The sequence below is a fragment of the Zonotrichia albicollis genome, chromosome Z (genome assembly GCF_047830755.1).
Source record: "Zonotrichia albicollis isolate bZonAlb1 chromosome Z, bZonAlb1.hap1, whole genome shotgun sequence".
Lineage (NCBI taxonomy): Eukaryota > Metazoa > Chordata > Aves > Passeriformes > Passerellidae > Zonotrichia > Zonotrichia albicollis.
Window position 1 is genome coordinate 86,277,350 of NC_133860.1, and position 27,527 is coordinate 86,304,876.

General features: G+C 45.3%; 1 protein-coding gene across 2 annotated transcripts; it reads right to left on the reverse strand.

Annotated features, from left to right (window-relative positions):
* Window positions 1-1,998: 1,998 nt before the first annotated feature.
* Window positions 1,999-23,243, reverse strand: LOC141727088 (V-type proton ATPase subunit S1-like protein). Of its 2 annotated transcripts, none has more exons than XM_074532832.1 (7): window positions 23,005-23,243; window positions 16,210-16,250; window positions 15,324-15,385; window positions 12,579-12,781; window positions 8,681-8,731; window positions 7,417-7,660; window positions 1,999-4,519 (listed from the first exon to the last, which is right to left on the reverse strand). In XM_074532832.1, exons 1-7 carry the CDS (start codon window positions 23,226-23,228, stop codon window positions 4,217-4,219), a joined length of 1,128 nt encoding a protein of 375 aa, XP_074388933.1. In that variant the 5' UTR covers window positions 23,229-23,243; the 3' UTR covers window positions 1,999-4,216. The 2 variants fall into 2 exon arrangements, with proteins under 2 accessions (XP_074388933.1, XP_074388934.1); XM_074532833.1 differs by lacking the exon at window positions 23,005-23,243 and adding an exon at window positions 22,532-22,560 and having other exon boundaries at window positions 2,000-4,519.
* Between the last annotated feature and the right edge of the window lie 4,284 nt (window positions 23,244-27,527).

The following is a 27,527-nucleotide window of genomic DNA, read 5'->3' on the forward strand; positions in this document are numbered from 1 at the left end:
GTCTATTTCCTGTCTAATTCAATTAGTGTATTTATCCTTTCTAAATCCTTCTGTCATTTGAGTAGAACTGTTGTGGCACAGGGGCAGAGGAGAATATTTAGTGTATTCCTTTCCCCAGGACATCCCAGTCATGTCATGGTTTAGAAAAGCTGATAAACTGAAAGAATTTTTTATCCTTGGTTTTTTGGGGGGGTTTTGTTTTGGTTTGGTTTTGGGTTGTTTTTGTGGGGGTTTTTTGTTGTTTTGTTGTTGTTGTTGTTTTGTTTTGTTTTGTTTGTTTATTTGTTTGTTTTGGGTTGGGTTTTTTTGTCGTTTTTTGTTTTGTTTTTTGTTTTTTTTTTTGTTTTTTTTTTTTTGTTCGGTTGGTTGGTTTGGGGATTTTTTGTTTTGTTTTGTTTTGTTTTGTTTTGTTTTGTTTTGTTTTGGTTTGGTTTGGTTTGGTTTTTTACCTCAGAAGTTTTCCTTTTAAGTTATCAGGTACTAATTATTGTCTCTTGCTCAGTAGGGGCTGGGAGGGACACACACACACAAACACTGAAAATCTGCACCCAAAACTCTGTCCTGGCTCATGCTGGAGATTTGCAGTGCTGAGCATCTCGAGCACTCAGCCAGCAGACATCCACCCTGAAAACCAGGGAAAAGCAAAGGGAGCACAGTTGGGCTGGAAAAGGGGATGAGGAATGAGGGACAGGACCACAGAGAAATTCCCTCATTCCCCATCTCACTCTTGTAGAACCTCTCACAAGAAAGGTGTTGATTTGCCCAGTTAAGCCATGCAAGGAAATTAATTATCAGGTCAGATTTATCCTGGCAGCACCATCAGACCAGGAGGAGAAATGACCCCTGTGGGAGGAAGAGGCTGCCCTGTGCCTCAAGAACCTCAGGGTTTAGGAAGGGCAGGGTGAGGACCTCACACCAGGGATCACAGTGAATTTGTCAGGCTGCCTCTGAACAGTGCCAGGTTTTATTTCCCAGCCCCAGGCAGGACAGCTGGCTTGGTTTGGAAAGACAAGAGTCTGCTAAGAAAGGCAGGAGCCTCCCCTGAAATGGAAAATGTAAACCCTCCCCACCCCTCCCAATTGCTATAAATTTTAAATTAAGGGGCTCTCAGGCAAAGATATGAGAGCAGGAATAACAGTACTTTAATAGGGAAGAAAAACAAAAAGATAAAATGAACAATGCAGTACACTAGAACAAGACTGCCAGAGTCAGAACCCAACCTGACACCCTGTGGGTCAGGGGGTTGGTGGCAGTCCCATTGGAAATGTGTCTGCAGCCCTCCTGCAGTGTCAGGGGTGGTTCTGTTGGAGCAGGGGGATCTGTAGAGAAGGATGGATTCTTCCTCTGAAGATCCAGTGGGAGGAGAGACAGCTGCTGTTCCTCTGGGGAATCCTGTGGAGAAAGCCGTGCTGGTGTCTCAAAACCTCTGGATTATATCTGGGTAGCAATGCTTGGCTCCTCCCTCTGGATTATATCTGGGTAGCAATGCTTGACTCCTCCCCCTGGATTATATCTGGGTAGCAATGCTTGGCTCCTCCCCCTGGGTTATATCTGGGTAGCAATGCTTGGCTCCTCCCCCTGGGTTATATCTGGGCAGCAATGCTTGGCTCCTCCCTCTGGGTTATATCTGGGCAGCAATGCTTGGCTCCTCGCCTGGATTGTATCTGGGCAGCAATGCTTGGCTCCTCCCTCTGGATTATATCTGGGCAGCAATGCTTGGCCCCTCCCCCTGGGTTATATCTGGGCAGCAATGCTTGGCTCCTCCCTCTGGATTGTATCTGGGCAGCAATGCTTGGCCCCTCCCCCTGGGTTATATCTGGGCAGCAATGCTTGGCTCCTCCCCTGGGCGGAGCATCTCCCAATGGGATGTTATAGTTCTTATCAGCCATGCAGTGACATTCAATAGTCTGTTATCAGCAATGTCCCCTCCCCAGATGTGGAAGAGATAAGGAAAGCTGCCCAATGAACAGGGGACATTGGACTGCCATACAGATGGCAAACAGAACACAATTTGCTTGGCAATCCAGGACAACAGCCCAGCTCTCCAAAGCACAAGGAACATCTCCTGTGTGGCCCTGGCACCATGGCACCCTGGTGCCCAGCATCAGCCAGCTCTGTGTGCAGGACAGGGAATGTGGAAAATGAGTATTTTGTGATTGGCTTTTCACAAATATTAAAATGAATATTATGTGTGTTGCGTTAGAAAGTGATGCTGTATTAATTCTCTTAAGTAGTGTGTTAAGTATAGTTTTAGCTTATAAGATAAGTTTAAAATAGAAACTGTGCTATGTAAGGTACTTTTTTCCTAAGGAAAGGACTCACAGTGAGATAGCAGCCACAGGACACCTGAATCTTTCAGAGAAACAGAATTTATTGCTCCATTATCAGGAGAAATTAACTTCTTCCTGCCTTGCTCAACCCTGAAGACGCAATCAGGATTCAGAGGAAGAAGTTTTGCCCACAGAGAATCCTGTGTTTGAATGGAATTTATGCATCGTGGATGAGGTGTATGAATATGCAACAGGCTGTTGCTTTTAAGGGTCAAACCTCTGTTAATGTGGGTCCTTTTTCGGGCTTATTTTGCCCAGAAAAGGTACCCAGACCATCCATAAGTCTTTGTTTTTATTGCCTCATATTGTCCTAATCCAAATTGTCCAAAACATTATTACCCTAATTGTATTATTACTAATTGCATAAACATTTTATTACTATCAAACTTTTCCAATTTTAAGAACAAGTGACTGGCATTTTTCACAGGGGACCAGCCTGGGCAGGGTTTAATTCTCACCTTCTCCTGCCAGCCCCACTCAGACTTTCCTGCTTTTGTTTGCTCCATTCAAAAAAAAGATAAAAGTTTGGCAGCAGCTGGCCGCAGGCAGCCTTGGCAAGTCCTCAAAAGCTTGTCTATTACACCTGGTTATGTGTTATCAAAGATTTTTTTTTTCCCTCTGAAGTGCCTTCCTAGATGAAGTAATCTCTGAGGATTCCACATCTAGTCTGTGTGTCACCTGTACTAATAAACAGAGCACATGTGGACATCTCTCAAGGTGTTCAAAGACCTCTGCAGCACCATTTGCAAAGGCTTCAAACAACAAATTAATCCTGTCATCTAAAATTTAAAAAGCCCTTTGCTTGCAAATGTGGTTTTGATTGATTTTCCATCATGCTGTAGTTCCTATTATTTGTAACATAAAAGCACTACAGTGATGAGAACATTGCTGTGACTTGCAAGCAATCAGGGCCAAATTATGGCTAATTTGGAATTCCCAACCTTTGCCCCTAACAGAAGAAAGGATGAGTGGGAAGGCAGTATCCTAAACTCTCAGAAGCAGCAGTGAAAATCATAGCACAGTATCCTTTTCACTGCTTGCTGGCACCTTCCACCTCTCTGTTTATTTATATTTGTTTATTTGTATTCGTTGGTTTATATTTATCTGTTATTTCTATTTCCATCTGGCATTCTCCATTCAGGTAGAAGTCCCGAGGGAGTCTGATGGGATTTGGTAGAAAATAAATTTACCTGGAATTACAGCACATAATTCTCCTAATCCATCTCCTGGCACAGAGCTGAGCCACGGGGTAAAGCCTCTGTGAGCAGATGTCTGGTGTTTTCCCATCAGATCCTGGGATAAACCTCCAGCTTAGACACAGGAAAGCACCAGGATGCTGCTGCCCTGCAGCCACCATTTAATCTGTGCAGTGGATAGAAACTGGCCCTGAATATTCCAGAGCGGGAAAAGGAGTTTATGGGGGCCAAAAGGAGGGGGTGTGACTTGGGAAATAAAAAGAAAACACATCCTGAGAAAGAAACTGGTGCTCTTTTGTCAGAACACAGAGCAAATATAAAATGAAGAAAAATTTTGCCTTCTGAAAGAATATGTAAAGAGTTTGGTTTGAGGGGTTTTTTTAACCTTTATTTAATTTCAAAGTGTCCATTACAGATTCTCTCTTCAGGACTTGGTAAGCTGGATGAAGCCTCTATTTTGGCTTTTTGCTACAGGAATAAAGTCCAACAACACGAATATCTCTAACTCACAATGGAATTTTTTTGTTCTCACCTTCTTTCCCAAGGCATCTTCGAGAGGATTACCGGAGAACAACTGGCTAAAACAATCTGTTACCTACTTTACTTTTCATCAGGTGGTAGAAAAATCTGCACAGACTACATACAACAGTGCCAGCAGAAGAAAACACCTCTTGTTTCACTGGGACACTGCTAAATGTAGATTTTACCAAACTGCTGGTCCCTGAGTTCATAGGACTCATTTCCACTGTCTCTCAGGGGCTCCTTCTCATCTCCCATGTCACTGTCCTTCATGTGTGCAAAATAGGCAGGAGGAGCTTTGCACTCATAGTGCCTGTCCAGGGATTTCAGGTGGATGAGCATGTGCAGAGCATAGGCCAGGACCAGCAGCAGGATCAGGGACATCACCAAGCCCATCAGGATTGCTGGGGAGAAGAAGGATGCACAGTCCCTGGCGTAGGCAAAATGTCCTCCTTGGATGTTAAAACCTTGAATCTACAGAGAGGACAAGAGCGAACATGTTAAATAAAGTACTGGTGTTTCACTAATTTGTTTTTCATTAACTTGTGTTTCATTAATTTGCTCCTGATGGCAGTGAGGATTCTGACTTGAGACCTGCACAAATTTTTGTCTCCCACTGATAGCTGGAGCTAATGCTCAGAGTTTATCCAGGTCAGTCTCCTCAAACTGCCAGCTCTTCTAATCCCCTCCACTCTGCTGCCCAAAGGATTTGCAGCTGTGTTTCAAACAGAACCTTCCACCAAGACTCACTCTTGGTGTCTCAGCAATATTTAACTGCAGGCATGCTACCTTTCGTATTAACTGTGCATCTCCTGCATCACTTGCTGAGAGTCCCCAGAGTTTTTGCTTCAGACTTTTTGCACAAAATCCAACATGACAAACCAGGAAATATTCTCAAATTATTTTCCTATGCCCTAGGACAAGATTTTTCTCACCAGTCCCACATGAGTGGCACGTGTCAGCAAAACTACAGAAACTACAGGAAGCTGCACCCAGTTATGGAAAACAGCAACAGGTCTTATTCCTGGCTTCAGTTCTAATATGGATTTTAGCTCTCTGCTCCACTAAATCAGTCCATGGACATTTTTCACACAGTGACAAAAGGTCTTTCCATTCCTTTTTCAGCTCCTCGTGCCCCCTGACTCAGGTATATAAAGGCACTCTAGTCCTGCCATCTTAGGCTCCCTCATTGTCAAGCGCAGAATTGGCACTTTCAGAAGATTATTAATCTCATCCTAAAACAAGGGCTTAAGATGGGTCAGGGGAATTATCCAGAGGCTTTAGAGGCAGGCTAGGGTGACTATAATCAGGGCACAAGGTTAAAATTCCTATAGGCACCAAAAGTGAAGTGAGATGAATCCCGTGCCTGGGTGTGTGGTGCTGTTATTGGTGCTGAGTGGGAAAGCTCAGCTCAAAACGATGTAATGACAAGAAATCAAATTCACTCACCACTAGAGGGAACACAAGCAGAAAGACTACAAAAAACAGTCTTTAATTTCCTTGGACAGCAAAAGTCTTAGTTTCTATTTTGTGCTCCATGTTATGCCTTGGGATTTTAGCTTTTATAATTTTCATGTATTTGCTACCCTGCAGTTCTTTAGTGTGTAACTCCAAACTCCACATTCAGTGTCAGCTGCTGCTGTCCCATTCTGGGCAGGCACAACAATTCCTCTCCAGGCCTGGCAACCAAGGGCACCTCACTGCCTCAGGGCCCAGAAATGATAACAAAAGTGAGTTGGATGGGCTAACTTGGGGTAAATGACTCCATTAGCTGAAGTTTGAATCGTTAGATTAGCCCAAATATGCAAACAGACTAAACATAAAAGTGTGAAAACCTATGACCTGTGGTCCATTCCCGAGTGTAGCCCCTGAGGGAGCTTCGTCTGCCCAAAATGTACCTGAGGGCCCTTCAATGAATATAGCAGCTTTTTACTCCTTTAATTCTGTATGGTCTCTGTTTTTAGGTAGCCCCAAAAAGGCATAAAAGGTGAAAATATTTTGTGGGTCTGACACAGGCCTGTCAGGCCAGGCCCTGGAGCTGAGCCGGGCCTGTGTCCAGAGGCTGTGGGGACACAAATGGAGGCCACAGGATCCATTTGTGGGTGTAGCCCCTGAGGGAGGGTTTTGTCTGCCCAAAATGTACCTGAAGACCCTTCAATAAATATAACCACTTTTTATTTTCTTAATTTTGTCTGGCCTCTCTTTTTAGGTAGCCCAAAAAACATCACAAGGTGAGGCACAAGTGTGTAAACTACGCATGGAAGGCAACAGCCTTTCCCGAGAAGTCCAAAACCTCCCCTCAACCCATCCATAGCATCCACCTGTCTGAAATCCATGGCTGTTGAAGATTGCAATGCAAGATGTTTTAAATTACCAACTGTATGGCAGATTACCTTTGCCAAGTGGGCAGTTTGCCTTATCTCTCTCTTTGAGTGACCACATTCACACCTCCCTCGGGAGGGGACATTGCTGATAACAGACTATTGAATGTCACTGCATGGCTGATAAGAACTATAACATCCCACTGGGAGATGTGAGCCCAGGGGAGGAGCCAAGCATTGCTACCCAGATATAACCCAGGGGGAGGAGCCAAGCATTGCTGCCCAGATATAATCCAGGGGGAGGAGCCAAACATTGCTACCAAGATATAACCCAGGGGGAGGGGCCAAGCATTGCTGTCCAGATATAATCTAGGGGGAGGAGCCAAGCATTGCTGCCCAGATATAATCCAGGGGGAGGAGCCAAGCATTGCTACCCAGATATAACCCAGGGGGAGGAGCCAAGCATTGCTACCCAGATATAATCCAGAGGGAGGAGCCAAGCATTGCTGCCCAGATATAACCCAGGGGGAGGAGCCAAGCATTGCTACCCAGATATAACCCAGGGGGAGGGGCCAAGCATTGCTACCCAGATATAATCCAGAGGTTTTGAGACACCAGCACGGCTTTCTCCATGGGATTCCCCAGAGGAACAGCAGCTGTCTCTCCTCCCACTGGATCTTCAGAGGAAGAATACATCCTTCTCTACAGATCCCCCTGCTCCAAAAGAACCACCCCTGACACTGCAGGAGGGCTGAGCCACATTTCCAATGGCACTGCCACCAACACCCTGACCCACAGGGTGTCAGGTTGAGTTCTGACTCTGGCAGTGTTGTTCTAGTGTACTGCATTGTTCATTTTATCCTTTTAATATTTTTTCTTCCCTAGTAAAGACCTGCTGTTTCCTGCTCCCATATTTTTGCCTGAGAGCCCCTTAATTTAAAATTTATAGCAATTGGGAGGGGTGGGGAGACTTTACATTCTCCATTTCAGGGGAGGCTCCTGCCTTCCTTAGCAGACTCCTGCCTTTCCAAACCAAGACAATGGCATCACCTGGAAGTCGATGAAGGTGACCTCCCAGAGGTGTGAGAGGTCGTGCTCGGAGCCGGGCACCAGCAGAGCATCGTGTCTCTGCAGGCTGCTGACGCGCTGGCAGCGGAACGAGTGTGCGGCGGGCGCGCGGATCCCCGAGGCGTTGAACGTCGCCTGCACCGAGTGGTTGTACAGCAGCTGCAGCCTCTGCAGGCTGAACCAGCTCTGCACCGACAGCTGGTAGTAGCTGGTGGTCAACAGGAGCCTGGGGAGGCCATGTTGGAGCGGAGAGAAAGGAGAAAATCAGTCAGAGGGTTGTGGACACTAAATTCACGCGGTGAGAAACTGCGTCAGAGTCGTCGGCGTGATCAGTTTGTATCAGAATTATCAGAATTATGTGAGGTCTTGCTCCTTCCTTGGAGCCTGGAAAGGGAGAGGGTGGCAGAGCCCTGGAACAGCTGCCTAGGGAGGGCCTGGAGTGTCTGGAGACATCCCAGCCTCAGCTTCTCTGCCACCGTTCCAGGGGACCCTGCCTGGGCAGGGAATTGTACCAGATCATCTCCAGAGGTTCCTCCAGCCCCAAATACCCCCAAATACCCCGGGTTCCAGCCCCAATACCCCCAAATACCCCGGGTTCCAGCCCCAAATACCCCCAAATACCCCGGGTTCCAGCCCCAATACCCCCAAATACCCTGGGTTCCAGCCCTATATACCCCCAAGTTACCCTGGGTTCCAGCCCCAAATACCCAAAATATCCTGGTTTCCAGCCCCAAATATCCTGGGATTCTGTGGTTTGAGGTTGTTCCCTGTAGCAGCTCAAGGAGTTTGGTTTCTCCCACAAAGCAAGAAGAATATGACAGGATTTTGGCTAAATACTTGGAAAAATGTGAATGTGACACAGGGATTGTACCCCCCGCCACCAAGTGTATGGAAAGTCAGTTCTCTTGAAATGCTGTTCTATCACCAAGAAGCAAAAATAAAGTGGTCTGATACCCAGACCATAGTGAACTATCAAAGTTCAGCTAAAATCTCAGACACAGGAAGATTCTACACAAAAGAGATGACCCAAACTTTTCCACAAGTAGAAAACTCAATGTAGAAGAAAAAAAAAGCCTTAATAAAACAAGTCAGGTGACAGACATGCTGAATGCAGGTGTTTCAGTTATACAAGTTTCTTTCACAATATTTTTGCTTAAACAAACTCTCTTTAACTCCCCACACAACTGCACAACAATGTATTTGTGTTATGTTATTATCTGGTAAGGATTTCATTATATAAACTTACCTGATAACAAGTCCCTTTAGATTGCCAATGTCACCAAACTTCAGGGAAAGCCTAGGTCAAAAAGCAAGTAATATCAGGCTAGGAAAAAAATTCAGAGACCTTCAGAGAAAAAAGCACCACAAAAGATTAAGCTCAGTAATACGTGGAATTTTTTGCTCAGTCTACCCTTAAAAGTCAGTGGGAAAAAAAAAAAACTGAAAGGATTAAATCTTCCTCTAATGAAATGTACTCATTCACCTGCCGATTGGAATGAGGCCTAGACCACCCAGAAAGAATAGAAATCCATGTTTAACTTCCAACAAAACTCAATCCCACCGCTTCCCACCCTAGCTGACCATTAGGCTCAGTGGATCTGCTCTCCTCCCCCAGCCACCACATCTCAGTCCAGCATCACCCCTGCCTGTCATTAGAAAGTGCAAACAGACACCTTGTCACCATCTTTTTAAATAACAGAGCACGAAAGGAAGCAGAGGGGAGAGCTCAGATTTCCACATTCCTTCCTCACAAAATGCCCTGGCTGCGAGGCAGCTCTGCACCGCCTTGGGCACCTGAAGTTCAATAACGTGAAAGGCCCTTCCAGGTTAATTAATGCAATACATGATTAGTCTGAATAGATTCTTCTCGCTTAAAAGTAATATTTTTGCCTCTTAAAACCTGCGTGGAGATTCTCATTGTTCAAGTAAGACAGAAAGAAAACACAGTGAAAGCACACAGGTTCTGAAAGGCCTCAAAAATTAAAGTTGAAGATTAACAGAGAAAACAAAAACAAAACAAAACAAACAAAAATCCAACAAAAATATTTAAAAATAAAAAAATAAATTAAAAAAAGGTAAAAAACAGCCCCACAATCTCCTAGGGGATCTAGACTTCTTGGGTTACACAGGTCCCCTAAAACAGGGCACTGAACCCAGACCATCCCTTGCTTTATTATAAATGTAAGTCAGAGATAGTTGAGGATTAGACACAGGTAAATGTGCCATTCAACTAAAAATAAAACAAAAATGCAGCTTGGATTATTATATCTGATACCATTCCCTGTGTTCTGAAACCTGTAATTTTGCCTTAATAAACTCTGTTTATTTCTGTTAAAATATTTACTAATCAGACTAAGATTATTTTCAAATTGTAGGCCAGAGGAGAGGAGGGAATGTTTGTTATCACTTTTTTTTATTTTTAACATAAATTCATTCCATTCTCTACCTCTCCCTGTCAAAAGAGTGCTGGATAAGTTCCCGTGCTGATGATGTAATATTCAAACTGCCTTGTTGAACATTGTGATGCTGGGTTCTTTCTCAATTTCGCTTTTAGCTTTCTGTTAACCTCACCAAAATTTCTGTGCGCCTTGTGCTGTAAAATCACAAAGAAGTAACACCTACTTTGTGATTGTACAGCACAAAGTGCACAGACATTTTTGGTAACCACAGACAAAGAAGTTACCAGAAAGTAAAAGTGAAATTGAAAAAGAACCTTGTGCAGCACTGCTAGTGATGCCTTGGAATTTTAGCTTTTATAATTTTCATGTATTTGTGATCCTGCAGTTCTTTAGTGTGTAATTCCAAACTCCACATTCAGTGTCAGCTGCTGTTGTCCCATTCTGGGCAGACCCAACAATTCCTCTCCAGACCTGGCAACCAAGGGCACCTCACTGCCCCAGGGCCCAGAAATGCAAACAAAAGTGAGTTGGGTGGGCTAACTTGGGGTGAATGACTTCATTAGCTGAAGCTGGAATTGTTAGATTAACCCCCAATATGCAAATGGACCAAATTTATAAAAGTGTGAAAATCCCATGGTCCATTTTTGGGTGTGGCCCCTGAGGGGCTTTGTCTGCCCAAAATGTACCTGAAGTCCCTTCAATAAATATAACCACTTTTAATACCCTTCATTCTGTGTGCCCCTGTTTTTAGGTACCCCCAAAAGCTCATCACTGGCACACATCCCTTGAAGGGATAATTAACCATGCACAGCACCTACGCCCCACATCCACACAGGATCCCCTCTCCAACCCCACGAGCAGCTGTGTAAAACAGCTGGAGGTGAGACAGACCAAGAGCTTCAGCCCCATGGGCACTGAGAGCAGAGCTGGCTGCCCCAGGAGGGGCTGCAGCACTGCAAAAACTGAATATTGAGTGTCCACAACAGGCTGGGCTTAAACTACACAATCCCTGCTACCCACAGTGGCAGGACATCATCAGAAAAACCTGGGCCACTCTTCTAGGCAGCCTGGAGTGGCTGCCTAGAACAGAAGCTCAACAAGATCAAGAGAATAAAGTGAGTATTTATTAAAGGCTTGCAATAGGTACATCTTGGGCAGTCAGAAGCCTTCCAGAGGCTGTACCCTAGATGGACAGTGGTCGTGAGTTTTTCACACAATCGTAAGTTTGGTCCATTTGCATTTCAGGGGTTAATTCTTCAGTTCCATCTTCAGGTAATGAAGTCCTTTAGCCCCAGTTTGCTCCCCCTCAATTCACTTTTGTTTATACTTTCAGGGCCTGAGGCTTTAGGGTGTTGTCCTGGATTGCCAAGCAAATTGTGTTCTATTTACCATCTGTATGGCAGCTGTCTTCTGTTAGTTGGGCAGCTTTCCTTATCTCTTCCACATCTGGGGAGACATCTGCTGATAACAGTTATTGAATGTCCTTGCATGGCTGATAAGAACTATAACATCCCATTGGGAGATGTTCCACCCAGAGGGAGGAGCCAAGCATTGCTGCCCAGATATAACCCAGGGGGAGGAGCCAAGCATTGCTGCCCAGATATAACCCAGGGGGAGGAGCCAAGCATTGCTGCCCAGATATAACCCAGAGGGAGGAGCCAAGCATTGCTGCCCAGATATAATCCAGAGGGAGGGGCCAAGCATTGCTACCCAGATATAACCCAGAGGTTTTTGAGACACCAGCACGGCTTTCTCCACGGGATTCCCCAGAGGAACAGCAGCTGTCTCTCCTCCCACTGGATCTTCAGAGGAAGAATACATCCTTCTCTACAGATCCCCCTGCTCCAGCAGAACCACCCCTGACACTGCAGGAGGGCTGAGGCACATTTCCAATGGGACTGCCAACCAACACGCTGACCCACAGGGTGTCAGGTTGGGTTCTGACTCTGTCAGTCTTGTTCTAGCGCACTGCATTGTTCATTTTATCTTTTTGTTTTTCTTCCCTATTAAAGTACTGTTATTCCTGCTCTCATATCTTTGCCTGAGAGCCCCTTAATTTAAAATTTATAGAAATTCAGGGGGAGGGAGTTTACATTTTCCATTTCAGGGGAGGCTCCTGCCTTCCTTAACAGACACCTGTGTGTTCACACCTAGACAGGTGTCCTTGAGTGTTGCAGACAACTTTTATGAAAAATCCTTTCCTTAGGATTTTTCCTCAGAGGCCACAAAAACGAAATGTAAACAATGGTTATCTGCTGCTGTGGAATGCAACAGGTGCATCTGTGAATAGCCCATGTTGGATGTTTATAATTAATGGCCAATCACAACCCAGCTGGCTCAGACAGAGAGTCCAAACCACAAGCCTTTGTTATCATTCTTTGTTATTCTATTCTTAGTCAGCCTTCTGATGAAATCCTTTCTTCTATTCTTTTAGTATAGCTTTAATGTAATATATATCATAAAATAATAAATCAGCCTTCTGAAACATGGAGTCAGATCCTCGTCTCTTCCCTCATCCAAGAACCCCTGTGAGCACCGTCACACTTCAGTTTCAGAGGGATTGTGTTGTCTGACCAAAACGTGAAGACAGCAACTAACACTCTATATGGAGCTTAGAGTTATACCCTAAAGCAGCACAGGATTTGAAAAATATAACAGCTAAAACCTTAAGGCTCCACTCCCATATTCACTGCCCAGAGTAGCTGCCTGCCCCCAGCTCACCCAGCAGAGCAGAATTCCCCTTACATGGCGCTGTCCTCGCTGCAGTTCGAGTCCCCAACATCCACGGTGGCGTGGGCTCCAAAGGTCCTGTCTGTCAGATCCAGCTGGGTGTGGTTCTCCATCCGGATCAGGATCCTCCTGGCCCAGAACAGGATGCAGGGGGTGCCGTTGATGGTGACATTCAGGGGGCTGTGGGGGAGCCCAGGGTGGCTCCAGGGTGCTCCTTGCTGTGGGAATCCACAAAATCAGAGGGTTTGGGAAAGCTGTAAAAGGCAGGCCCCAGACACAGCAGAACTGTGACTGGAGCTAATCAGCAGCCATGAGATTGGGCAGCAGAAAAATTATTTAAACTGTAGAAAAGCAAGGACAAATAGAGCAATGGTCTGTGTATTAACACTTGGCTAGAATAACTCCCTAAGCTACAGAAAAGTTTATCTAGCAAGATATTAGGAAGGTTAAAGCTTCATAATGGAGCTCTGTACATTGTGTTTGAAGGCTCACAAGCAGGGATTGCATTTGAAATAAGCAAGCATTGCTTAACCAAAGGTACCTGTGCTTACAGTGGTTGGACAGAACTACTGTCAATATAGAATATACACTGTACAGATATAAATACTGTCAGTGTGCTTTTGCTTTGTGTGATTGGTCACAAAGCTCATAAAGTGAGTTGTGACATTGAGTTCTGTGTCTGCTGCCTGGGATGTGAGCTGCTGCCATCTTCCATTGCCATAGCCATGGACTGAGAGTGATGCTGGAAAATCAAACAGCTCAAGGCAGTTCCACAGCAGCCCTGTCCTGTTTGTGGTCTGTGATTGGCTTTTGGCAAATATGAAAATGAATATTGTATGTGTTATATTAGAATTAATTCTCTTAAGTAGTGTGTTAAATATAGTTTGAGGTTAAAACAAAATGTTAAAATAGAAACTATGCTATGTAGGATACTTTTTTAAAGAAAGAACTTGCAGTGAGTTAGCAGCCACAGGACACCTGAATCTTTCAGAGAAAGAGAATTTATTGCTCCATTATCAGGAGAAATTAACTTCTTCCTGCCTTGCTCAACCCTGAAGATGCTGTGAGGATTCAGAGGAAGAAACTGACACTACCCAGACAGAATCCTGTGTTTGAATGGAATTTATGCATCATGGATGAGGTGTATGGATATGCAACAGGCTGTTGCTTTTAAGGGTTAATCCTCTGTTAATGTGGGTCCTTTTTTGGGCTTATTTTGCCCAGAAAAGGTACCCAGACCATCTGTAACTCTTTGTTTTTATTATCTCGTATTGTCCGAATTGTCCAAATTATTATTACCGTAATTGTATTACTGAATTTAGAACCATTTTATTACTATTAAACGTTTAAACTTTTAAAAACAAGTGATTGGCATTTTTCACAATGAGTCACCAGAAATCAGAGCCAGCCCTGAGGAAGAAGAGGCACTGGCTGTTCCCCCTTCCCACCATGGGGCTGGCACCTCACAGAGCACCCAGCCCCAGCCCAGAAGGTGCAGGTTCTCTACAGCACCTCTAAGAATTGCTTCAGCCCACTGGAAAGGACCCAGAGTTGTGCCAAGGACACAGCCCACCGTGCTGGAAGCACTCTGAGCAGCTGCCCAGGTGAGAGAAATATCTGAATTTAAGCTACCTGCAGGCAGCTTGGCTCACCGTGGCTTAAAAACAGGGAAACACCTGCTGCAGAATGGGATGGATCAGGCAGGGATCCCTGCCTTTACAAAATCAGGACTGAAACCCAGGGACTGCAGCTTCCGTGTCCTCTGCACGCACCATAAAACTGCCACCCCTTGTGAGCCTAATTTCATAGCCAAATTTCAACTTTCAAAAAGACAATTTGACTTAGGGGTGAGAAAGAACTGCAAAAATTAAAAGCCATTCTCAAATTTCACCCTCAGATTTCCAGTGACCACCTCTGTCCTATCCAAATAAGATAACACACACAATGTGCATTTTTACCATTTCATATGACTGCAAGTTCACATAAAAACAGAAAAGTTCCTGAGTCCCAGTCATAAACAGCATCTCACCAGGCTCCAGAAGGGACACAGTTTAGCCCCAAAGTTTTGTCTTGGCTTAAAGGGAGATGTTTTTGCATGTGTGCTGTTTAGATTAGCAAATCATAACTCTCAGCTCAGACCCTGAAAGATCCCTTTTGATACTGGACCTTACATTTGGCACAAGGATGTTTCAGGATTAAAATTAACAAGCACTGACAGCAACAAGCTGAAAGCAAAGCAAGATGATGGCCAGGAAATGTGCTGAGTGGCTATGAGTGTGTTTATATAAATAGCAGGGCTGTCTCCTCAGAAACCCATATGAGAGAGATTTATCCAACATGTTCCCAACATTGGAATGCATCACTTTTGGTAAGGAAGCCTTTTATACTCAGTTTTTGACAAGACCTACAGCCTGGTCTCAGGTAAAAAACTCCCACTAAAAATCTCAAGTTTTGCTCCAACTCTTCCTTCGGCACCAGCTGAAATGAGAACAAGAAATCCCATTGCACAGGAGGTGGATATAAGGAATTTGTCCCAAAACATGACCAGCCAGCACCAGCAACAGCACCCGAGGTGTCACTGCAGAAAAGCAGAGAATATTTGTGCAAGAGGTGAGGCAGAACTATACCACAATGTTTTACACGGTTCTGTTGGGTGTTTCTTCTGAACAAAGTAAATCCCATTTAATTCAGTTGTAGTTAAATTGGAAGACCTAAATGTGCTGTGAAAAGACTTCACAGATCCAGCCCTCCAGGCATTACCTGTGCAATTGCCTCTTGATTGAGATTAAACTTTTGCTCCACACGACCATTGTAATGCTGACCTGCAGAAGGAGGAGTGTTATTTCATTATTAGCATATTATAAACACCTATTTATAAACACATTTATAAAAACACACATCTATAAAAACACACATTTATAAAAAGCACACATCTACAAAATTTTCCACGTTCCTATGCAAACAATAATTATCCCTGCAGAAAATGTGCATGTCAGAATTACTGCTTTTGCCATGGGAAATACTTGACTGGCAGCAAATACTGCCTTCCCTACATGTATTTTCTAATTTACCTTTCTTGTTCACCAAAGTTCCTCTTGTTTTCACTGGACACCTTGTAACCTTTACCGGGAGGAACTCCAGTGCCCCAAAATTGCAGGATTCAGTCTAAATCTGTATTTATACATCTCAAACACATTAAAAGCTGCTTTTTTTTCCTCCACACAGCAAATCCATTGAAGGGTATGTGCTGAACAGCCTGGCAAAAGTGTGATAACTGTGCTGGGAACTTTCTCCCTGCCCTGCCAGGTGACAAATTCCCTGACATCCCAACTCCTCCTTGCCAGGAGGGTGAAGTTTCACAAGCACAGATCATTTCGTGGGCACTCTCACAGCCCCATCCTTCAAGCACTTAACTCTGTTTTCATTTGGTTAAAAAAAAATGGTGAAAGATTTTTCCTTCCACGTTCTCGCTGCATCTCAGAGCTGGACAGTGAATTGTTATTTTAACAGGCAAATCCTTTAAAGGGTATTTTTAAAGAGGGTTATGCTTTAACAAAACATGTGACAGAAGACTCTCTGACATCTGGGGATAAAATCTACCATAACAGAACCAGAATCCAGGGATTCAGCCCCCCAAAAGCCTTACCAGCTCTCTGGAGAGAATCTTGATCTGAAAACTCATGTGAACTAGGAGAGAGCAGAAAAACATTTATTGTGCAGCATCTGAATTCAAAGTCTGCGGCAAGACGATGGGGAAATGTGTTGCTGCTTCACCCCACAGAACATTCCAGAGGCAACTCGGGTCCTTGGCTGGTGGAGGCCACAGGAACAGGGCAAAAGGTCCCAAAGCTGCTGCAGCCTGGCAAAAAGTGTCTCATTTTCAGGGATCACTCAGCTGGACCAGCCCTGACAGGCACTCCCATGTCCTCACCACACTGTCCCCCTATGGAGGGGCTGGACAAAGCTGATTAATAGAAGAAATAACAACTGATGATTTTTGAGTGTATCCATAGCAAGGAAGAAGACAAGGCCATCAGCATGGAAACAAATTAGAAAAGATACATGACAATTTTTGTAAGCTGACTACGTGCATAAGTACATGTGTATATGTTATTAAATTTCTGTAATAAATTTCTGTATTTATTTTTGCATTATTTTGTATTACCTTATTAAATTCCTGTAATTTTTGCCAATTATACTGATGTTAATTGCTTTGCACCAATGAATATAATCAGTTATTGTGATGCAGTTAATGACTTAAGATCACGCTTTGTTAAGAGTATAAAAGCTGGAGAACACGCAGAATAAAAAATTTTTTTCTTCTTGGACCCTGATCACGTGTGTGTGTCACATCCAACCTAATGGTGACATCTCATCCCATGGGATGTCATTTTTGGGGTGTGTTGGGAAGGATGGAAGTTGGACAAGAAAGTCTCACAGACACGTGTGCCCAGCACAAAGATTTTTAAATGTAGAGTCTGATGAAAAATAGAGATGGAAGCAAGTTTTGATATAGAGGAAAAGAATTGCTGAGCCAATCTCACTGGATAACCAAGGAGGCAAAGGGAGTGTTAGTTAGAAGGGGTTTTATGGCTCAGAGCAAAGGATAAACCCACCCCAAACAAGGAGATGATTTTACCAAACAGAAAGAGAGCACAGGCAAACAAGGCAGCAAATGTGGCAAGTGGAAAAAAGGTCTCAGAATTTCCCACTGCGGGAAAACTGAAAAACAACTTTGAGCTTAAACTGTAATGTACTGACTTTAGTGATTGGAGAACAGCAACATGAATATGGTAATTACAGTAGTTATGATGGGCTGTAGATAAGAGCTAAGGTATAGATTGATTCTGCTGTGTTAAGATGCTCAGCAAAGAAAAGTCTATAATGCATTTGTAACCAAAAGAAAAGTCTATAACGCACTGTAACCAAACCCAAAGGGTCTCCAGGCTGCCTGCAGCTGGAGCTGACAGCTGTGGGCACAGCTCTGTCACCCACAGCCCTGGGCTGCTGTGACACCTTGGATGGAATAAATTGCATTTTGGATACAATAAACTGCATTTTGGAGAGCCCCTGCAGTCCCACATCCCTCATTCAGGCTCTTACAGTTCCAGGCAATAACAAATCCCACAGGAGTCACTGCAAGGCTGGGCTCAGGTGAAGCACATCTCAAGTGACAACCACCAGGCTCGTGCATTTTACAGCATTTGATTTTCTTCTGAGGCCTAAGTCCTCAGCTGGTGTCAGCAGAATCAGTGTGGGAATCCACAAAACCAGAGGGTTTGGGAAAGCTGCAAAAGGCAGGCCTCAGACACAGCAGAACTGTGACTGGAGCCAAGCAGCAGCCAGGGGATTGGGCAGCAGAAAAATTATTTAAACTGTAGAAAAGCAAGGACAAATAGAGCAATGGTCTGTGTATTAACACTGGTCTAGAATAACTCCCTAAGCTACAGAAAAGTTTATCTAGCAAGATATTAGGAAGGTTGAAGCTCAATAATGGAGCTCTGTGCATTGTGTTTGAAGGCTCACAAGCAGGGATTGCATTTGAAATAAGCAAGCATTGTTTAACCAAAGGTACCTGTGCTTACAGTGGTTGGACAGAGCTACTGTCAATATAGAATATACACTGTACAGATATAAATACTGTCAGTGTGCTTTTGCTTTGTGTGATTGGTCACAAAGCTCATAAAGTGAGCTGTGACATTGAGTTCTGTGTCTGCTGCCTGGGATGTGAGCTGCTGCCATCTTCCATTGCCATAGCCATGGACTGAGAGTGATGCTGGAAAATCAAACAGCTCAAGGCAGTTCCACAGCAGCCTGTCCTGTTTGTGGTTTGTGCAGAGACCCCAGCCAGTGATAAATCAGCTTTTCCCAGCCGGAGACTCAAGCCCAGTGGATTCACAAACTCCAGCAAACACCCAAAGATCAGAGCCCAAGACACCAGGACTGCCTCAGGGCCAGAGTTCTCTCCACGAGTCCATGAACACTTTCAGCATTCCAGCACCTTCCCTGGGACGCCATCCCCCTTCAGGGGATGGATTTGCTCCTGCGATGCCTCTGTCCCCTTCCCCAAGGCTTCCATCAGCAGAATTCCCACTTTCCCAGCTGTGACCATGTTCACAGGGTCTGAGGATGAGGGAAGAGACGAGGATCTGACTCCATGTTTCAGAAGGCTGATTTATTATTTTATGATATATATTACATTACAACTATACTGAAAGAATAGAAGAAAGGATTTCATCAGAAGGCTAAGAATAGAAAAACAAAGAATGATAACAAAGGCTCTGTCTCAGACTCTCTCTCCAAGACAGCTGAGTGCGATTGGCCATTAATTACAAACAACCACATGGACCAATCCCAGATGCACCTGTTGCATTTCACAGCAGCAAATAACCATTGTTTGTAGTTTGTTCCTGAGGCCTCTCAGCTTCTCAGGAGGAAAAATCCTAAGGAAGGGATTTTTCATGAAAGTTGTGTGTGACATCCAGGTGAGCATGAGCCCACAGACCCTGCACACCCTGCCCTTGGTGTCCTGCCTCACCTTCCCAATGGAAACACACTTCCATCTTCCTCCCTCACCCCATTTATTACCATCTTTCCAAACCGCCATAGCAGGAAAAAAAAATAGTGGAAATATTTACACCAAAATATTAGGAATTAGAGCAGTTTTCAGTGATTGCATGCAAACTTCACCACGGGTGAATTGTTGGGATGGCAAAGTCAGGGCTTGGCTCTCCAGGGTGAGCCATATATATATATATATATATATATATATGGCTCTCCAGGGTGAGCCATATATATATATATATATATATATATATATATGTGTATATATATATATATATGTATATATATATATACATATATATATATATATGTATATATATATATATATACATATATATATATGTATATATATGTATGTATGTATATATGTATATATATAGTTATGCTTAGCTATACTTGTAGCTCCTCTCCATAATTAAATTAAACACTATTTGGATATATGCATAATTAAGCACTCATAGCCATTTACTCCAGCCTGGAAATCACCACCTGGACTACAACATTGGTGTTGGAAGAAGACTGTTTTAAAACTCTGCAATTCCTCCCATTCCCTGACAGGTTTCCATGCTGTTTATGGAGGAGGAAAGGTTAATTCTGTTTTTTGTGACTGTCCATTAAGAAAAAGGAATCCTGGCTCCTCCACAGCCGCTGTGGGAGAGATGTCACATCCCTGCTTTCAGCATGAAGGCACTCAAACAGAGATGAATGTGCACAGCTGGTGAAATATTCATGTTTTCATGGGAATGCAGAGCAGAGAGTGACCCAGGAGCCACCACAGACCTGTGAACATGCTCAGCCCTGAGAGGAATGGGGAATTTTCTTTACAGACAAGCTGTGGGTCTGCTGGTGGATAAAACCAGCACTGGGAGAGAAAAGAAACGATGGGGAGAATCCCACTGATTGATGAATGGAAAAAGAGATTTGCCTTTACAAATAAACTTTAGGTTGGCTGAGAAATGAAATTAAACATTGAAAGGTGAAAGAAACAGTGGGGGAAGGAAAACCCCTAAATTCCACAAGGATTAAAAATTAAAAGAGAGGGTTGTACATTAGAGGGGAATCTTTGGGATCAGGTGTTCTGGGAAGGCTGAACCTCTCAAGTGCCTCAGAAATGGGGAAAGAGAGAAGGGAAATGTGGCTGGGAAATTGGGATAAAAAGGAAGCTGAGTCCTCCAAAAATGTGAGAGACCCCAGGGGACGCCCCATGGCCTCTGCCTTTATTGGAATAAAGTCAAAGGGCTCCTGTGTCTCCTTTTTGGACATCAACCTCTGCTGTTTGTGGGTTAATTTTCCTGACAGCCCCATGCCAGGCACAGTGAAGGAGGTGCCTCCTGCTAATTACTCTGTTAATTAGCAGTCCTGCAGGAGGCAAGCAGGGCCCTCAGGAAGGGAAATCCATCACTCCCCATGGCACAGCCAGGCTGGCACACAGGGACAATCCCTTCATGGTTTTGGGGATGCCAAAACAGCAGCTTTTCCACCCAAAAAGGGGAATCCGCAGGCAGCAGAGCCCTGTGGCCCTCAGCTGGAGGGTGTCCCCGTGGAAATAAAAGCATTGAAAGTGAGAAAAGAGAAAATAGCTACATGCTAAAATAATATCAATTCCCTTTTGATTATAAAAATGGTAATTACGTGTGTAAAAGAAAATAAACTAGCCAGCACTAGAGCATTCTCCACAGCAAATAATTTCCAGCGCTTTGGGTTATAGACCCTTATTCAGCCTCTCTTACTATGAAATTTCAGATTCACTTGGTCACAAGTGGAGCATGTTTTGATGAGCCATATTTTCCCTTGCCCACTGGTAAACAGCTCTCCCAGGCACGTGTGCTGTACCTTGAATTTACCACACCCAGCATGTTAGGAGCCCACATGAAATTGGATTAGCCCTAATACAAAGCCCATAGTGACTAGTCAGTATGTAAAACCCAATTAAATGGGATTATAAGTACAAAGAAGTGTAAATTTCCTCTTATCAGATGACATTATCCATCTACATAAGATAACTAAGTCCGGATTGTTTGTCTGCAAACCTGCAGGTCTTAAACAGCATTTCCTCCACTCAAACAACCACATGGATAATCCCGGCACTCACTTCTGATAAACTACACCAAATGGGAAAATGCACTCTGCATCTACACAAACATTCTGTGTTTCCAATTACAGAAATTTCAAATTTTCTGTGTTTCCATTACTTCAGGGCCATCTCCCTAAGACAGGCAATCTCCAGCTGCAGAATTCCTCACTGGCTGCTGAACTGGTTACAGCTAATTAATACAAATCACATGTGACCTCTCAAACGCACTGAGAATTAAATTATGAAAGGTGAGGAGCACCTGGGGGCAATGCACTGTTTGTGGTCCTAGGGACACTCAACATAAGGAATTGCAGTGAAGTTATTAATGCCATAAATGAGTAAGTTTGGAGAGACACCAGATTCAAGGAAAGAGCTGTCTCCTTCTAAGAAACATCCTGACCAAAAACATCACTGGCTTTTAAATGCCTCTGTGTAAGTTCCAGCAATAAGAAATATCTACAAACACCACAACTCCTCTGTTTTTTTTTTTTTAATGATTTGATACATTTGGCACAGGGAGACAGATTTCCATGAACGTTTCAGAAAGCACTGATTACTGGGGCTGATTTGCAATTTAATGGGTGTCCAACAAGGTCTGGATCAGAGCAAGATGGATAGATAGATAGATAGATAGATAGATAGATAGATAGATAGACAGATAGATAGATAGATGCTTGATAGATCACATCAAGCCTCCATTTTTAACAAAACAAGAGAAACTGAGCTCAGAAAACTTCCAGCAAATTTACGCTGTGCAGGCACAATCCCACTCCCAATAAGGCAAAATTCCCATTTGATTCCCTGGCATCAGGATCATGACTTCATCTGTTAATATTTATTGCAATACAGCTCAGGAAATGCTCCACTGCTCGCTATCTGTCGGATTTTGGTCTGATTCAAAGACAAAGAAGTGAAATTATTTAAGAAGAGCAGCAAGAAATCTGAGAGCTGGCAGAGCAGAGCAGCAAGCAAGCTATTTAATGAAAACATATTGTAGCATTTATCAGTAACTGGCTACCAGATCTCTTAATACAAGCTTAGGCAAATCACCACATGTCCTTCCTGCCTCAGATTTTGCACAGATTTCACTGACAGCTGCGACCCTCACCAGCATGTTTGCTCTGTGTTCTTGTCTCTGGTTTTGGTGGCTTTGGGCACCATTCAGCTCACACAGCTCGGGCCGTTTTCACTTTCTCAGTGCTTGGCTCCACAAAGTCCCCTCTTCCCCCTGCTATGATCTGGGCTCACTGCTTGTGTTTCATCAGAGAGTGAAACAGCACCACTAATAATAAACCCAAACCTCCAGTAACTTCTTAAGTTTAATACTCACTTGCAATATTGCATTCACACTTCAGATATTCCACGCAAGCAGAATATTTCCATGCCTGTGCTTCTTGGAGTAGTTTTCACACCCTTGCTGTCATGCTATTTATAACTCCCTTTTCCCAGGGAATATCAATGTGGGAGTCAATAAAACATAAATGAAACTTAGGGCGGATGCACAGAAAACGCCCGATTTTAAACAACGTTCACAAAATCATTGCAAAGTTACATCTCCAGACACAGCATGCTTCAAAATAATTAATATTTTAATAAAATATATTTTATTAATTTATATATATAATTGTGATATATATGTTTATGATATATATTTATTTATAATAAAATATATTTTTAAATAGGAAATAATAACACCCTGCAATAGCCCGGGGTGTTTTCAAACCTGGTGGGGAAAGCAGAGCCACGTCCAGGCGTTGTGAACGAAGGACAGAATTGTGAAAACCCTGCGCCCCGGGTACCGACCTGTTCGCCGAGGGGTTTCGCTCCCCAGAGCGGCCGAGCGCGGTGCTGGCCAGGACCAGCAGGAGCTGCAGGAGCGTCAGGCCAGCGATCCGGTCCATGGGGCGGCCGGGAGCCGCTGCCCGCCCGGCACAGCAGCGCCGGCTCCGGGGGCGGGACAGCGCCGGGGCGGCGGCTGCGGGCGGGGCCGCTGCTGCATCTCCATCCCCGCGGCATCCCGGCTCCATCCCGGCTCCATCCCCGGCTCCATCCCGGCTCCATCCCCGGTTCCATCCCCGCGGCATCCCGGCTCCATCCCGGCTCCATCCCCGGCTCCATCCCCGGCTCCATCCCCGCGGCATCCCGGCTCCATCCCGGCTCCATCCCCGGCTCCATCCCGGCTCCATCCCCGGCTCTATCCCCGCGGCATCCCGGCTCCATCCCGGCTCCATCTCCACTGCATCCCGGCTCCATCCCGGCTCCATCACCGGCTCCATCCCCGCGGCATCCCGGCTCCATCCCGGCTCCATCTCCACTGCATCCCGGCTCCATCCCGGCTCCATCCCCGGCTCCATCCCCGGCTCCATCCCGGCTCCATCCCGGCTCCATCCCCGGCTCCATCCCGGCTCCATCCCGGCTCCATCCCGGCTCCATCCCCGGCTCCATCCCCGGCTCCATCCCGGCTCCATCCCGGTTCCATCCCCTCTCCATCCCCGGCTCCATCCCGGCTCCATCCCCGCGGCATCCCGGCTCCATCCCGGCTCCATCCCCGGCTCCATCCCGGCTCCATCCCGGCTCCATCCCGGCTCCATCCCCTCTCCATCCCGGCTCCATCCCGGCTCCATCCCCGGCTCCATCCCGGCTCCATCCCAGCTCCATCCCCGGCTCCATCCCGGCTCCATCCCCGGCTCCATCCCCGGCTCCATCCCCGGCTCCATCCCGGCTCCATCCCGGTTCCATCCCCTCTCCATCCCCGGCTCCATCCCGGCTCCATCCCCGCGGCATCCCGGCTCCATCCCGGCTCCATCCCCGGCTCCATCCCGGCTCCATCCCGGCTCCATCCCGGCTCCATCCCCTCTCCATCCCGGCTCCATCCCGGCTCCATCCCCGGCTCCATCCCGGCTCCATCCCAGCTCCATCCCCGGCTCCATGCCCATTCCATCCCTGGCTCCATCCCCCTCTCCATCCCCTCTCCTTCCTTTACCCATCCCTGTTTTATCCCCGCTCCATCCCCGCTCCAGCTGCGCTAACATCGCCCCCCGTGTGCCCCCGCACCTCCCAGGTATCTCCTGAAGCAATCATCACTCTGTCTGGGGAAATTGCCCCCGGGTGAGAGAGAGAGCTGCTTGCTCAGGGCAAGAGGGAACAGGACCAGACGGGCTCCAAAATCACACTCAGGGTCACTTCCCATCTGCACTTAACCCTAACCTTAAAGGGAGGCGAGGGTGATGTTTATGAGCAGCTCTGGAATTTCTCCTTCTGTTCACAGAAAGAATTGCCTGTATTCTTGAGTCTTATAATATCTTGTGTTACCTAAAGATAATAGAGGTGAGATAGATGTTAGTGTTAAATGATAGATGTTATGTTAAATATCTCCACCTAACTGATGTGAAAGCAAGGCACTGCAAGCTTTGGAGCCCAAATATTTGGAAGCAGTTTCCTTTCTTCAGCACTAATTCATTTCATGCATGTCCAGCTTCCTGGACCAATTGTTTTGGTGCTTTGAATTCTAAAATTACCGAGTGGTTTGGCTTGGGAAGGATCTTAAAAATCACCCAGTGCCATGGCAGGGACCCCTCCCACTGTCCCAGTGTCCAGCCTGGCCTCGGGCAGTGCCAGGGATGCAGGGGCAGCCCCAGCTGCTCTGGGCACCCTGTGCCAGGGCCTGCCCACCCTGCCAGGGAACAATTCCTCATTGCCAAGGTCCCAGCCAGCCCTGCCCTCTGGCACTGGGAAGCTCTAGGCCAGGCCACAGCTGTGAAGTGCCCACAGAATTGCAGTTTGGTGTTTCAGATCAATGTTGGGGTCTCTGGCTGCTCACAGTGACCCCCAGATGTGTCATAAAGTCTCTGTTCCCAGCCCACTGCTCAAAGAAGCAGTGAGGGCTCTTCATTTCTCGGTCTCAAGGTTGTTTATTGTTCCTTGTCTATAAAATTCTTTCTCCTGCCCTGCCCAGGTCCGTCCAGCAGGACAGTCAGAGGCACTCTGCCTGCCCCAGGGCAGTGTTATCTTTTTATACTGAAAACTACCTGTACAATATTTACAGTTACTTCCCAATACCTATCACCTGTGTCAGACAGTGAGCTTCTACTCTAAACCAATCCAAAAGTGCCACCATCACCCAGAAGACGGAGGCCAAGAAGAAGAAGGAGAAAGGCTGGACATGCCCAGATCCCTCCATCTTGTCCCTGAACCCCCATTCTAAAAATCACAAAATCTATTTTTCACCCTGTGATAAATTCACTGTCATTCTACTTAATTTGTCGTGGCTTGCAGATCTTCATCTGGGGTTGGTAACTTGCTCCACAGGTCATAATCAAACCCACAGGGGCATTTTGAGCTCTGTGAGTGCCAGGGTCTCTGAGCCCCCTGGCAGGGTCTGGGCTGCTCAGGACAGACAGAGGGATGTCCTGGCTCCTGACAGATCAAAACACCAAAGCCCCCACACATCCCTGTGACTGCAGGGGGTTGGCTCTGTCTGGGTCATCCTCAAGAGATTTGTGGGTCACACACACTGGTACCCCTAAGAATGGCTTGGGCTGGAAGGGACCTTGGAGGTCATCTAGTTCCAAAATCCGTATGAGCCAAAATGAGGGGTGTGGGACTGCAGGGGCTCTCCAAAATGCAGTTTATTGTATCCAAAATGCAGTTTATTCCATCCAAGGTGTCACAGCAGCCCAGGACTGTGGGTGACAGAGCTGTGCCCACAGCTGTCAGCTCCAGCTGCAGGCAGCCCTGGAGACCCTTTGGGTTTGGTTACAGTGCATTATAGACTTTTCTTTTGGTTACAATGCATTCTATACTTTGCTGAGCATCTTAACACAGCAGAACCAATCTATACCTTAACTCTTATCTACAGCACATCATAACTGCTGTAATGACCATATTCACGTTGCTGTTCTCCAATCACTAAAGTCAGTACATTACAGTTTAAGCTAGAAGTTGTTTTTCAGTTTCCTTGCAGTGGGAAATTCTGAGACCTTTTTTCCACTTGCCACATTTGCTGCCTTGTTTGCCTGTGCTCTCTTTCTGCTTGGTGAAATCATCTTCTTGTTTGGGGTGGGTTTATCCTTTGCTCTGAGCCATAAAAACCCCTTCTAACTAACACTCCCTTTGCCTCCTTGGTTATCCAGTGAGACTGGCTCAGCAATTCTTTTCCTCTATATCAAAACTTGCTTCCATCTCTATTTTTCATCAGACTCTACATTTAAAAATCTTTGTGCTGGGCACATGTATCTGTGAGACTTTCTTGTCAAACTTCCATCCTTCCCAACAAAAATCCTTAAATATCAGGCAGGACACAGCCATAGACCAACCTGCAGACATCAGACACCCAGCCCTGCCCTGTACCTGCTGATGGCACCACCACTGGGGCTTCACTTGGCTGATCAGGAGCTCCTGCCTGTGGCATTTCAGATATTGGAGAATGATTGGGGCTTTAGCATTGCAATCATTAAAAAGGATTTGCCATCTTAATTCATTTCTCCTTCTGGGATGCAGAGGGTATCTGAGAAATCCCCCAACAGCTTGTCCTCAGTTGAGCGGCTTCTATCCAATTTAAGGAGGAGTAAAGATGCTTATGTGACAATCCCAGATTGAAAAATGCGATGAGGGAATGTAGGATTTATCAAACACCACTTGAAGATAGCCCCTAAATTTTCTGAGAAGCACCAGCAATGCATGATGCTGAAATTACAGCAATTACACCAGAACGGACAAAGGGCTCATTTTAAAAAATTTAAGCAGCCCAGGGACAGAATGGAGAGAAGTGTCAAACACATTTCTAAACACTGTGAGGTCACCAATGTCACTGCCCAATGCCTCAGCACTGCTGGCTCCTAAATAAATGGGGGGAAAGGCACAGAGAGCCTTTCTGGTGGTGCCTGGAGATCTGATCCACGTGCATCCACTCCCCAGGCATTCCTCATCCACTTGGGAGTAAAAGATAAGAAATAAAAACTCTGAAATACAAACCAGCAGGGGCCAAAAGGAGAGGAAAAAAAAAAAGTGTTCTTTCAGGGCAGAGAAAGTGAAAGAAAAGAAAGTGTCATAAACAATACACGGCAGGCCAAGGTAAATTCAACACAGGTTCACCCCAGATGAAGATCTGAATGCACCTTTAGCTGCATTTCCACCCACTGTGTTTCCATTTATCAATTTATCAATACCTGCTTTCTTGGACCACCATTTCACACCAGAAAAAATATTTCAAATTGGCTCAGAAAAAATGGGGGGATTGCAGAGAACCGAGAAAACACCTAACACCAAACTGCCAGCATAGGTTAAACCAGAATAAATCAGTTAATATATAACAAGTGACTCTTGTT

Coding starts and splice junctions, on each gene's coding strand:
- LOC141727088 (XM_074532832.1), bottom strand. CDS start 23,228: ATGGAGCCGGGATGCCGCGGGGATGGAGATGCAGCAGCGGCCCCGCCC. Junction 8,732..12,578: donor TGCAGCGAGGACAGCGCCAT/GTAAGGGGAATT, acceptor TTTTTGACCTAG/GCTTTCCCTGAAGTTTGGTG. Junction 4,520..7,416: donor TCACCTTCATCGACTTCCAG/GTGATGCCATTG, acceptor TCCTCTCTGTAG/ATTCAAGGTTTTAACATCCA.